General features: G+C 34.0%; 2 protein-coding genes across 2 annotated transcripts; both read left to right on the top strand.

The window, feature by feature from the left end:
• Positions 1-212: 212 nt before the first annotated feature.
• Positions 213-1,157, top strand: LOC123251303 (olfactory receptor 508-like). Its single transcript, XM_044680537.1, has one exon. It carries the CDS (start codon positions 213-215, stop codon positions 1,155-1,157), a length of 945 nt encoding a protein of 314 aa, XP_044536472.1.
• A 9,513-nt stretch (positions 1,158-10,670) lies between these two features.
• Positions 10,671-11,615, top strand: LOC123251312 (olfactory receptor 508-like). Its single transcript, XM_044680547.1, has one exon. The coding sequence runs from the start codon at positions 10,671-10,673 to the stop codon at positions 11,613-11,615; it is 945 nt and encodes a 314-aa protein (XP_044536482.1).
• Positions 11,616-12,392: the final 777 nt, after the last annotated feature.

Here is a 12,392-nt window from a genome sequence, read left to right as displayed (position 1 = left end):
TTGCACAAAAGAAGAAAAGTTAGAAATTATTTTAAAATAGACAAATTGGAAAATAAATGACAGAGCCAATAAAATTACAAACTGGTTATTTGAAATTAACAAAATAAATATGCCATCAATATGATTTTTAAAAGTTGAAAATAGAATGAAAAACTAATTTTAATTGTCTTATTAAGTCTCTATCTGCACTTTTGTTATACCAGGAATCACACATGGAATCTATGCCATCAGGAAACTACACAGCAGTCACCAACTTCCTTCTTCTGGGATTAACAGATGATCCCCTTCTTTGTATCATTCTTTTTGTGTTAATTCTGGGGATATATGTATTCACTGTCATGGGAAATTTCTGCACAATCATACTGATCAGGCTGAGTCCCCAGCTTCACACCCCCATGTACCTCTTTCTGAGTCATTTGGCTTTTGTTGATTTTTGGTATTCTACAGGTGCAACACCTAACATGCTTGCAAATTTTTTAATGGAGAAAAATATCATATCTTATTCTGGCTGTATTACCCAGCTGTGTTCTCTGGTCACCTTTGGGGCCACAGAGTCTTTCTTGCTCACATCCATGGCATATGACCGCTACATGGCCATTTGTAACCCATTGCTTTACTCTGTGAAGATGTCTGACCGGGTCTGCCTTCTTCTTATAGTGATTTCCTACATCGGTGGTTGTCTGAATGGGGTAACTTATACTGGCTGCTTATTGAATTTATCTTTCTGTGGACCCAATGTAATCGATCACTTTTTCTGTGATTTTTCTCCATTGGTTAAGCTTTCCTGTTATCATGCCTTTGCAGCAGAAATACTTCCTGCTATCTATTCTGCAATAATAATAGCTATAGCTCTTGTAACCATTGCCATCTCCTATCTGTACATCTTCTTCACCATTCTGAGCATGAACTCCACAGAAGGAAGACACAAAGCCTTTTCTACCTGCACCTCCCACCTCACTGCAGTCACTCTTTTCTATGGGACCATTATATTCATTTATGTGATGCCTACATCCAGCTATTCCACAGATCAGAACAAAGTGGTGTCGGTTTTCTATATTGTGGTGATCCCAATGTTGAATCCCATGATCTATAGCCTGAGGAACAAAGAGATTAAAGATGCTTTAAAAAGACTGGTCAATAGTAAAAGACATTCTTAATTATTGGAACTATTGGCAATTTCAATTAAATAGCATTCTTATAAGATAAACTGGGAAATGTAATTATTTAGGTAATATGATTTAAAGAACAGAGTGCTCTACTGACAGTCTGAAGACATTTATGGGTCTTAATCTCAGTGATGGACTTTGACTTTGAGAGAAATGAGTTGCTCTCCCTGTGCCTCTTTTTCACCTCTAAAATTAAGGAGCATCGATGTAGATAATCTCTAACATTTGTGGTGTGGTGAAAATAGCAATGTATTTGGAATCATAAACCCTGAGTTCAAAACTCCTATAACGGCAAATCACTTAACCTCTCTGGGTCTCAGTTCTCCATGTATAACAAGATAGTCAACTATACTTATATTCAGAGATTTAGAGCTTGAAAAATCAACAGAATCCATCTAATCAATTCTCATTTCATAGATTAAAAAAACTGAGCCCCAGAGAGGCTTAATAAACTTTATAAAAACTTTAATAAACTTTATAAAAGTGTAATAAATTTAATATGTATTATTTACTATAATACTTATTATTATTAAATAAGTAGTTATTTAATAAAATTAAATAAAGCATCAGGGTAGGATTTGAATTCAGTTCCCCTAACTCTGGGGCCAATTCTCATTTCATTATACCACTGAGTTCTTTTCTAACTCTTGGATATATGATCCTTTAAAACTTCTAACTCTAACATACAATACACTAATTGGCTGGTTTATAAAATTGTGCAGACAGGTAGAGTTCGCATATTTTAAATAGCTTTTCTTTTTTATATTCCTTTTTCTTACATTTTAAATTTTGTCTGTTTGTATAGTATCTATTTGAGTGCTTGTACTTCTCAAGGAAAATTTCAATGAAATATATAAGCTTTAAAAAGGTAGTAGGGATATTTTTGACTGGGATTTTCAAATTAAAATTCTACAGGAAAAATATTGTGAAACAAATTTATCCATAATTATTTTTTTAAATAAAATCATAACCTTCCATCTTGGAATCAATACTAAGTATTGGTTCTAAAACAAAAGCAGCAAATGCTAGGCAATTGGTTTATGTGACTTGTCCAGGGTTACACAGCTAGAAAGTGTCTGAGGTCATATTTGAAGATAGAACCTCCCACCTTTAGGCCTGACTCTCAATACTGAACTACCTATCTGTCCCATCCTTAATCATTCTTTCCATTTGACTATGTCTAGTATCAATTTACAATAATACTGGTCTCCTATAATTTTGCTTTAATTTATTTTCAGTTAATTAGCATCTTTTATTCTATTTATTCCTCCATTCCATCTGTGCCTTTATTTGTCAGAAAATTTTCTTGCATATAGAAAATTTGGGGAGTTAATTTTCATTTTTTCAGTAACATTATACTTTTTCTGAATTATATGTAAAAACAATTTCTAATATTTGTTTGCTAACGTTTTGAGTTCCAAATTCTCTTCTACCTTGCTTTGTCTCCTTCCCATCCCTGAGAGAGTATGCAATTTAATATAGTTTAAACATAATGCAAAACATGCAAGATGCCATCATGCAAAACCCATTTCCATATTAATCACATTGTGGGAAAAGACATTAAAAAGATAAAATGAAAAATACTAAGCTTTGATATGCAGTCATATTCCATCAGTTCTTTCTCTTGAAATGGATAGCATTTTTCATCATGAGCCCTTTGGATTTTTCTTTGATTCTTGTATGGCTGAGAATAGCTAAATTATTCACAGCTGATCATCATACAATATTGCTGTTACTGTGTACAATAATCTTCTGGTTTGTATCATTTTCCTTTGCATCAGTTAATTTAAGTCCTTCAATGATTTTTTTTAAATCAGCCTGTTTGTTATTTCTAATAGCACAAAAGTAAGTTATAAAAATAACTCATTCTATAATTGATGGACATCCTTTCAATTTCCATTTCTTTGCAACCCCTTTGTAAAAATCTCTTTGGGATAAAAACCTACTAGTGGTATTTTTGGATGAAATGTTATGCAAAATTTTATAGCCCTTGAGGCATAGTTCCAAATTTTTCTCCAGAAAGGTAGTGCCCATTCACAATTCCACTTATAGTGTATTAGTATGCCAATTTTACCATAGTTCCTCTGAAATTTATCATTTTCCTTTTGTGGAATTTTCAACAACCTGATAGGTATGGGATGGTACCTCAGAGTTGTCTTAATTTTCATTTCTCTGATAAATAGTGATTTGGAGCATTTTTCCATATGACTATAAATAACTGTGATTTCTTTATCTAGAAACTGCCTGTTCATATGCTTTGACCATTTGTCATTGGGGGAATGATTATTATTCTTAAATTTTTGACTCTGTTTTCTATATTTAAGAAACAAGGCCTTTATCAGAGAAACTTGCAGTAAAAATTTGTTTAAGTTCTCTACTTTCCTTCTAATCTTGGTTGCGTTGATTTTGTTTGTGCAAAACTGTTTTAATTTAATGTAATCAAGTTAACTGTTTTTCCAATGAGTTATTTAACATTTTCTTCTATTTTTCCATTCTTTTGATTTGATTTTATTGTTGTTTTTTTTAGAGTTTTTTTTTTAACCCTTGTACTTCGGTGTATTGTCTCATAGGTGGAAGATTGGTAAGGGTGGGCAATGGGGGTCAAGTGGGTTTTATTGTTTTTTGATGTCTCATGAAGTCATTAGTTTCTGTTTGCCCAATTCTAATTTTTAGGAAATTATTTTCTTTGTTGAGCTTTCGTACCCCTTTTATCATTTCACCAATTCCATTATCTAAAGAGTGGTTTTATTCAGTAAATTTTTGTTCCTCCTTTTACATTTGGGTAATTCTTTTTAAGGCATTGTTTTCTTTAATTTTGTACATATTTTTCCACTTCTTATTCTTCCTTTACTGAGCCATTAACTTTTTTTCATGATTCTCTTGTATCACACTCATTTCTTTTCCCAATTTCCCCCTTATTTTTTCTTATTTGATTTTAAAAATCTTTTTTAAGCTCTGCTTGGAATTCTTTCAGGGCATGTCACCATTTTACATTTTTCCTTGAGGTTTTGTACATAGCCAGTTTAACATTGTTGCTTTCTGTGTTTGTGTTTTGATCTTCCCTATCACTGTACTATCTTTCTATGACTAGATTCTTTTTTTTCTTATTTTTCCCTACCTTATTCCATGACATTTAACTGTATACTCTATTCCAGGATTGGAGAGGGCACTGTTCTAAACTTCTTGTGCTGGAGACCCAGAGACTTTGACTGAGTTGAACTGCACTGCCCTTTTACTCCCATAAAACAGACTTTTCCTGGTGACCTTCTAAGTTATCTTGGTCTGGAAAATTGTTTCACCCCAAACTTTTGTTGGTTCAGCTACTCCAGAACTCATTTGGGGGCATTTTTAAATAATTGTTTGAAGTTGAATTTGGGAGCAGTCAGGGAGTTCCTGTCTTATTCCATCATCTTGACTTCACCCTACGGGTTTAATTATCTTATCCATTTTGCCACTCTTTTGTTTGATTGGATTGTTTAATCTATTCATATTTAAGATTAAGATTTTTCTGTTTTCCTCTGTTTCTTTTAAATAATTTTTAATATTATTATTTTTGCTGAGAATACTTTGATTCTAGTCTTTTATCATATTATCTTCCTCATTCCTCTTTCTCTGTCCATCCAAACTTCATTGAATTTTTTTAATTACTTATTTCTCTTCATCTCTTTCTCTGTCCTATTGAGCATGAAAGCTTTGTTCAATGTGAATTTGGAAATAAGAATTTGATCTCTCCTTGAAAACAAAACCAAAAGGAATAACTTAAAAATGCTAGAGGAATACTTTCATAACTTGACTGTTTTATTAATCTACCTTTCTTGTATTTTAGTTGTTGAGAGTGTTTACAAATTGAATATTCTGTACATCTCTTTTTTGTCATCTTTGTTTTTCAGGAATGCATTCCCCATGCCTGGAATACCCCCTTCTTTATTTCTGCTTCTTAGACCAAACCTCCTTTAAAACAACTTTTTTAAGCCTATCTTGATTCTCTGTTACTAGTGTTTCTCCCTGAAACATACCTGGTATTTACTTTGGATGTAGTTTAGAGCTACTTATACATGTACTTGGTTCTTCCAAAAGATAACAAAGCCAGAAAAGTTAATTTGTCCTCATGACCTCATCATTGACTCTTAAAATCTTTAGCTACTTTCAAGTTTCAGCTCAGGTGCCAAACTTGACAGAAGGCATTTCCTATTTTTCATAGTTGTTAGTGTTCCCTTCCTTAACAAATTCTTTTGAATTTAAATATATGTTTAAATCTTGTATTCCATACCCACTCTCATGGTACAATGTAGTTTCTTTAGAGGCAGGTACTATTTTTCATTTTACCTTTGTATTTCCAGCACTTAGCATGTGAGAGGAATTGAAAAAATACCCATCAAATTGAATTAAGTAATTGATGTGAACTTCCCATCATGAAAAGAATAAAGGGTTATGGTTTCATAGTCTACCTCTAATAAGAACATTTTTGTGTTTGTATCTTCACTTCTAGTAGAATAATTAGATAATAAGACATTTAATCTTGATTCATTAATTGGTGCTTTGTAGCATATGACAACTTTACTCTCTCCCTCTGCCTAGATGCTTTTTCCTCTCCAGACTTTTGCCACCACATTTTTGGTTCTCCTTTCCTGACTGCTTTGCTGTTTCTCTTTAATAATTCCTCAGTGAATAAATGAAGTAGTGCCTTAGGATGTCTGTGTAGTCACTCTTTTGTCACTTTCTATATTCTCTCCTTTGGCAATCTCAACTATTAGCCTCTATGTAAATTATATATGTATATATGTATGCATATATATATACTTAATATATGCATGTGTTTTCAAAGCTGACTTCTCCTTTGAACTCAAAACAACCCACATGACATTTCCACCTGGATGACCACTTGAGACCTTAAAACCAATTTATATAAAATCAAGCCCCTCATTTTTGTACCAAAGTCATTATTTCTACTTCTCTGTTCAGAATTTTGATGTTGCCCTTCTATTCTCTTCTCCGTCATTTGAATCTATTCAGTAGTTAAATCCTGTCCATTATGCCTCTCCAGTAGCCCTTCAGCAATCCTGTCCACTCCAATTTTCCCACTGCTGCCTTACTCCTATTGATACCAACCTACTTAAGACCTCAGTTGCTGCCTGCCTGGTGTATTCTCATAGCCTACTGAAAGGACTTCCTAGTCATTCTCTCCTGCCACTAATCAATCATTCAACCAACTGCTAGAATAATTTTCATTATGTTTACTTGTAAGTCATGTCACGTCACTCTGCTACTCCAAATCTACAAGGTGTCTGGAGATAAAGATTCATGTTGACTGAGAACATCAATATTTTTAAAATATTTGCTATTGAGTGGGTGGCAAAGTGATCTGGCAGATGACAAAATTTCCAGTGAATTTGATTAATGAATTTAGTGGAACTGAATAATTCAGGTTAAAATAAACCTTTAAGATTTTGCTCTAATATTACAATTTCTGCAGCCTCCACTTTGCCTGTATCAGTGCAGTCACAATGAGTAGATATAGATCTCTAAGTTGAATAGCAAAGGTCAGGGGAGAGCTTTATTTTTCTTATATTGAAACAAACAGAATAAATTGATCCCTTGGGAAATTTCAGAGACATAAGAATGATACTTAGGGCCACAATTAACCCATCAAAATACAACAAGTATATGTCATTATTAATGACTAATGGGTATTTCCAAGGAAGTGAGCCAAGGAACTTCTGGGAATCAGTCCCCAAATACTTGAAAATCCAGCATAAATAGGATATGTCATTAACTATATTTTCTTGAATGATTTCTCATTCCAAAAGGTAGGTTTTGGTTTGGTGGAATATTCTTTTTCTTCTGCCAATGTTGAGATCCATTTAATTCTTGATTACATGTACTTATCAAAGGGAAGAGGGATATAGAAAATCTTTTAACAGTTTTATTTTATTATGAACACAGAGAATTCTATCTCCAAGTTGGTGGCTTTATGTAGGCTCTCTCCCTTTTTTGGAATGCAATTTTTTCTCATACATTCTTTCCTTATCTCAGTCTCTTAGAATCCTTAGCTGTTTTCAAGATATAGCTAAATGCTCTTCCCTAAAGAAGGCATTTCCCATTTCCCATAGATGCAAGTGTTTTCTCTCTCTTAACAAATGATTTTGCATTTAAATATCTGTGTAAATGTTGAACTGCCCCCCTCCTCCCAGGATGTAACTTTTTTGAGGGCAGGTGATACTTTCCCTTTTACCTTTACTTTGCTGGCACCCATCCCAGGATCTCACACATAGTAGAAACTAAAAAAAATATTTTTTTTATTTGATTGAACAATTTAAGTATATGTCCCAATGTGAAAAAGACAAAGGGATGTGGTTTTAAGTCTTAACTTTGTTGTATCACCTTGTATAAGTCACTAGACGTTTCCAAGTCTCTATTTCCTCATCTGTAATGTAAGAAAATTAATATTTGCCTTACCTACCTCACAGGGTTGTTGTGAGTATGAAAGGATAAAATGTATAAAATTAATTTATTATGATAAAGTTCAGTTCATATAAATATCATATCATGTTATTGCTACTAGTTGGTAAGAAATTATACTTAATTTTGGAAGACTTTGTTCTGCAGAATATTTTAAAATAGTTTTTTGCTGTGTGATGGATTAGTATTAGCTTGTCTTTCCTGGGAACATGGTATAGTGAAAAGATTTGGGTTTGGAATCCAATGACCTGGTTCCAGTTCTGACCTCTACCATTCTGCTGCCATACAGAAGTCATTTACCCTCTCTGGGTCTTGTTCTTCTCATCTGTTACATGAGATAGCTGGACTAGGTGACCTCAGAAGTCCCTTGAAGCTTTAAAACAACAGACAAGAATATTGAAAAGAATAGGAAACAATGTGCTAGATGTGTGAGATGAGAGAGCCAGCCCTGCATCAAAATTGTGGTAAAATAATTTACAAGCTCATAAATGAAAGGCTTGTCATTTTTCAAAATCCATTCATTAAGACAGGTGCTCTGGTGCTGGGATTCATTCCCTTTTTGTATCATGGACACTTTTGCATACAGATGAAATATAATTATCTCTTCTCAGAATAAAGGTTTGTTTCCTACATTCATCATAATTGAAAAAAAATTTGAAATTTCAATTAGAGGTTAGTACAAATAAACACACAATTTTTTTCCAAGTTTATGGATCCCCTGAAATCTGTCCATGGGCTTCTTGGGGTTTGGTGGATTTTGCCCTAAGGACCCTTATTCTAGATATATGATTCTTTGATCCATATCACAAAGCTGCAAACATAACTCAAAACTCTTATTGAGGCTGATCAACTGGAAAAAGCCAATGTTCTTCTCCTATTACTTTAGACAAAGCATACTTCCTTTTGGGGGAAGATACCTACCTTTCCCTATCTAAAAGCAAATAATGGAAGAGCAGAAATTAAAGGCAATATAAAAACATAAGAGTAGTAATCCTGTAGAAAGAAGTATAACCCAATGACATCTTTTCATGTTTATATTTTGAGTTGAAAGAAAACAGCCAAAACCTCTGAAAAGGGAAGAGAATGATAAACCTGCAATTAATTGCTTCCTTTGACTGGATCCTTAGAGCTAGGTAATTTCATTCTACTAATCCCAGTCTGAACCTAAAGTGGGATCTGTAGGTTTTTTTAGGTTTAATTCAGTCAAATAACTGTTTTGTCCAGCTTAGGTTGAAGGTAGGGTGGGAAAAGCAACATTGTCTTGATTATGTTAAATAACCAATTTTTCTATTCATTTTGGAGGCATGAGGAAATAGCCACAATAAAAAAGATGGCCTTTCCTCTTCAGCTAATTTGATGCCCTTGTTCACTGATACCTTAATTTTAAGTTATTATTTAATTTGTGGGTAGATACCAATATTGAATTTGCTGTGTGTGTATTCCTAAGTATTGCTCTGGTATTGGTCAGTTTTATTAATCTGTGAAATTGACACCTCTGCTTACTAAAGGACAGTTTAGATCACCCAAGTCACATCATCTTCCGCACCTAGAGACACTTTATAATCTACCATAGATTTTCTAAATGGTCACTATAAAAGAATACTATGTGTATGTATTTAGGATTAACTTTTAACATTCAAGTCTTTGATTTAGAATTTAAGCACTTCTGGGGCTAATAGCTATATTCAAATAATAAATGAACACTCATAGTAGAAGATAGGATTAATTTTATATGCTTTCCAAAAACAAAATTAGAACCTCAGTACTAGAATGGAAAGATCTCCTGGATATAAATAGGAAATGTCTTTATAGTAATTGGAGGTATCTAGTAATAAAATTGGCTTTCTGGTATATTAGCAAGCCCTCCGTTACAGGACATATAAGGAGAGGCTGGATGTCCATCTGTTGGGTTACTATGGAAGAATGAATTGAGTGAGAGGAGAGCCTGGATAACGCTGGATGTCCCCACAGACTATAAAATTATATGCTTCTATGGTCAAGGGTAGGGCAAAGAACAAGCAAACTGAATTCCCAGCCATGGGATCATAGAAGTAGAGAGAGAAGAAACCACTGACGTCATCTAGTTTAATGTAGTTAATTTATAGTTGAAGACTGAGGATATAATTTAGAAATTAACCAAATTGTCCTAGGGCACATAAGCACTAGTGGCAGGTGGGATTTGAACACAGGTTCTCTAAACACTTGCTATAGAACCATACCTCTGTGTTTAACTTTCTGAAGTTTTCTCATAGATTAAAGACAAACTGAAACCAAATACACCTAACATTTGGCATATTATGGCAGAGATTCTTTTCATATATGAATTGGACTAGATAGACACTGAGGTCCCTTCTAACTCTCAAATTCTGTAAAATGCTAGGTTGGTATTTGGAAAAGGATAGAAACATGGAGAAAAAGACCAGCAAAATAAATAATTAAAAAGAAGTAAAGGAGTTTTCTTCTGCTTTAAAAAAAATCAAGATCATAAAACTAGAGTAGGAAGGCAACTTGGAGGTCATATAATCCAACTCCTCATTTTATCAGTGAGAAAGCTGAGATTTGCTTAATCCAAGGTCACACAGGTAATAAACATCTATCAGATCCTTTGGCTGCAAGTTCTCAGTGCCTTTTCACCACACATACACACACACACACAGACACACACACACACAAAACTCCCCTTTCTCTAGCCCAAAAAGGAAAAAATAATCATGTTTTCTTGGTTGATTTTGTTACAGTTCCCCATAATTCATTGCTGGTCTATATGGTTTCTATGCCAAAAAAAGCAGAATGGATCATGATGAAGGTAGTAATATATGAGTAAAACATTTTTCTTAGATTTTCCTCAAGATGAAAGGGAAATATAGGCTAGAAGGAAAATATGAAAATATGTTTTTTGTGTTTAATACCAGTTTCCTAGTAGTCCCATTTCAGTATATGCTTCAACTGGGACCAACACTATCAAGAAAGGAAATGACATGGTATTAAATTGCTCCAACTTTTATTGAGTTTCAATCTTCATTTTTGTCATAGCAGGAATCCAACATGGAATTTAAGCCATCGGAAAACTACACTGCAGTGGTCGACTTCCTTATTCTGGGATTAACGGATGATCCCTTTCTTTCCATCATTCTCTTTGTGTTATTTGTGGGGATATATTTATTCACTGTCATGGGAAATTTCTGTACAATCATTCTAATCAGGTTGAGTCCCCAGCTTCACACCCCCATGTACCTCTTTCTGAGTCATTTGGCTTTTGTTGATGTTGGGTATTCCACATCTGTTACACCTAACTTGCTAGTGAATTTTATGGTGGAGAAAAACATCATTACTTATCCTGGTTGTGTAACCCAATTATGTTCCCTGGTCACCTTTGGGGCCACAGAGTCTTTCTTACTTACATTCATGGCTTATGACCGCTACATGGCCATTTGTAACCCATTGCTTTACTCTGTGAAGATGTCTGATCAGGTCTGCTCTCTCTTAATCATGACTTCCTATGTTGGTGGCTGTTTGAATGGGGTAACTTATACAGGATGCTTATTGAATTTATTCTTTTGTGGCCCTAATGTCATCAATCACTTTTTCTGTGACTTCTCTCCTTTGGTCAAGCTTTCCTGTCATCATGCCTTTATAGCAGAAATACTTCCTGCTATCTACTCTGCAATAATAATAGCTATAGCTCTTGTAACCATTGCCATCTCCTATCTGTACATCTTCTTCACCATTCTCAATATGAACTCGACAGAAGGAAAACACAAAGCCTTCTCCACTTGTACCTCTCACCTCACTGCAGTCACTCTTTTCTATGGAACCATTATATTCATTTATGTGATGCCTACATCCAGCTATTCCACAGATCAGAACAAAGTGGTGTCCATCTTCTATATTGTGGTGATCCCAATGTTGAATCCCATGATCTATAGCCTGAGGAACAAAGAGATTAAAGATGCCTTAAAAAGGCTAGTTAGTACTAAAAGACATTCTTAATCATTGGAAAAATTCAACAATTTTAATTAAGCAAGATTCTTTTAAAACACATCAGGAAATGCCATCATTTGGATAATACTATTTAACGGACAGAGTATTAGACTGGTCATCAAAAGAGATTTGAGGTTTTAGTCTCAGCTGTGTTATTGCCTAATTGTCTGACCTTGGGAACTGGTAAGTTACTCTCACTGTTCCTCAGTTTCATCTCTAGCATTAAGAATTTGGTGTAAGTGGTCCTAAAATTCGTAGTATACTTAAAAGAGCCAGATTTGGAATCAAAGTGCTTAGATTAAAATCTTATCTTTACCATTTTCTAGCTTTGTAACCAAAGAGTAACATCAACAATTAACATTTGTATAGCTCCTGCTATGTGTCAGACACTCTGTTAAGAGCTTTACAACAACCCTGGGATATAGATGTTATTGATATTTCTATTTTACAGATGAGGAAAATGGGTCAAACGAAAGTTAAGTGACTTGCCCAGGGTCAAGAAGCTAGTAAATATCTGAGGCAAGATTTCAACTTGGGCCTTCCTCACTACAAACATAATGTTCTAACCACTATCCTACTTTACTTTCTCTGGACCCCAGTTTCGTCATTTGTAAAAGGATTACATGTCATCAAATACTTCTCAGTTCTAAGTCTGTGACTCTATGATCCTTCTAGTTCTAACATTTTATGTATATATAGGTTGTCATGTCTTACATTAATAAATTGCCATTTTTTCAAAACATTTTCACATTTATTTCATTTGATCTTTGCAATAGCCTTTTCTGA

The sequence above is a fragment of the Gracilinanus agilis genome, chromosome 6 (assembly GCF_016433145.1).
Source record: "Gracilinanus agilis isolate LMUSP501 chromosome 6, AgileGrace, whole genome shotgun sequence".
Lineage (NCBI taxonomy): Eukaryota > Metazoa > Chordata > Mammalia > Didelphimorphia > Didelphidae > Gracilinanus > Gracilinanus agilis.
This window is presented reverse-complemented; position numbering and strand designations above follow the sequence as displayed.

Bases quoted from the DNA above. Each gene is read 5' to 3' on its own strand.
- LOC123251303 (XM_044680537.1), top strand. From the start codon at position 213: ATGGAATCTATGCCATCAGGAAACTACACAGCAGTCACCAACTTCCTT.
- LOC123251312 (XM_044680547.1), top strand. From the start codon at position 10,671: ATGGAATTTAAGCCATCGGAAAACTACACTGCAGTGGTCGACTTCCTT.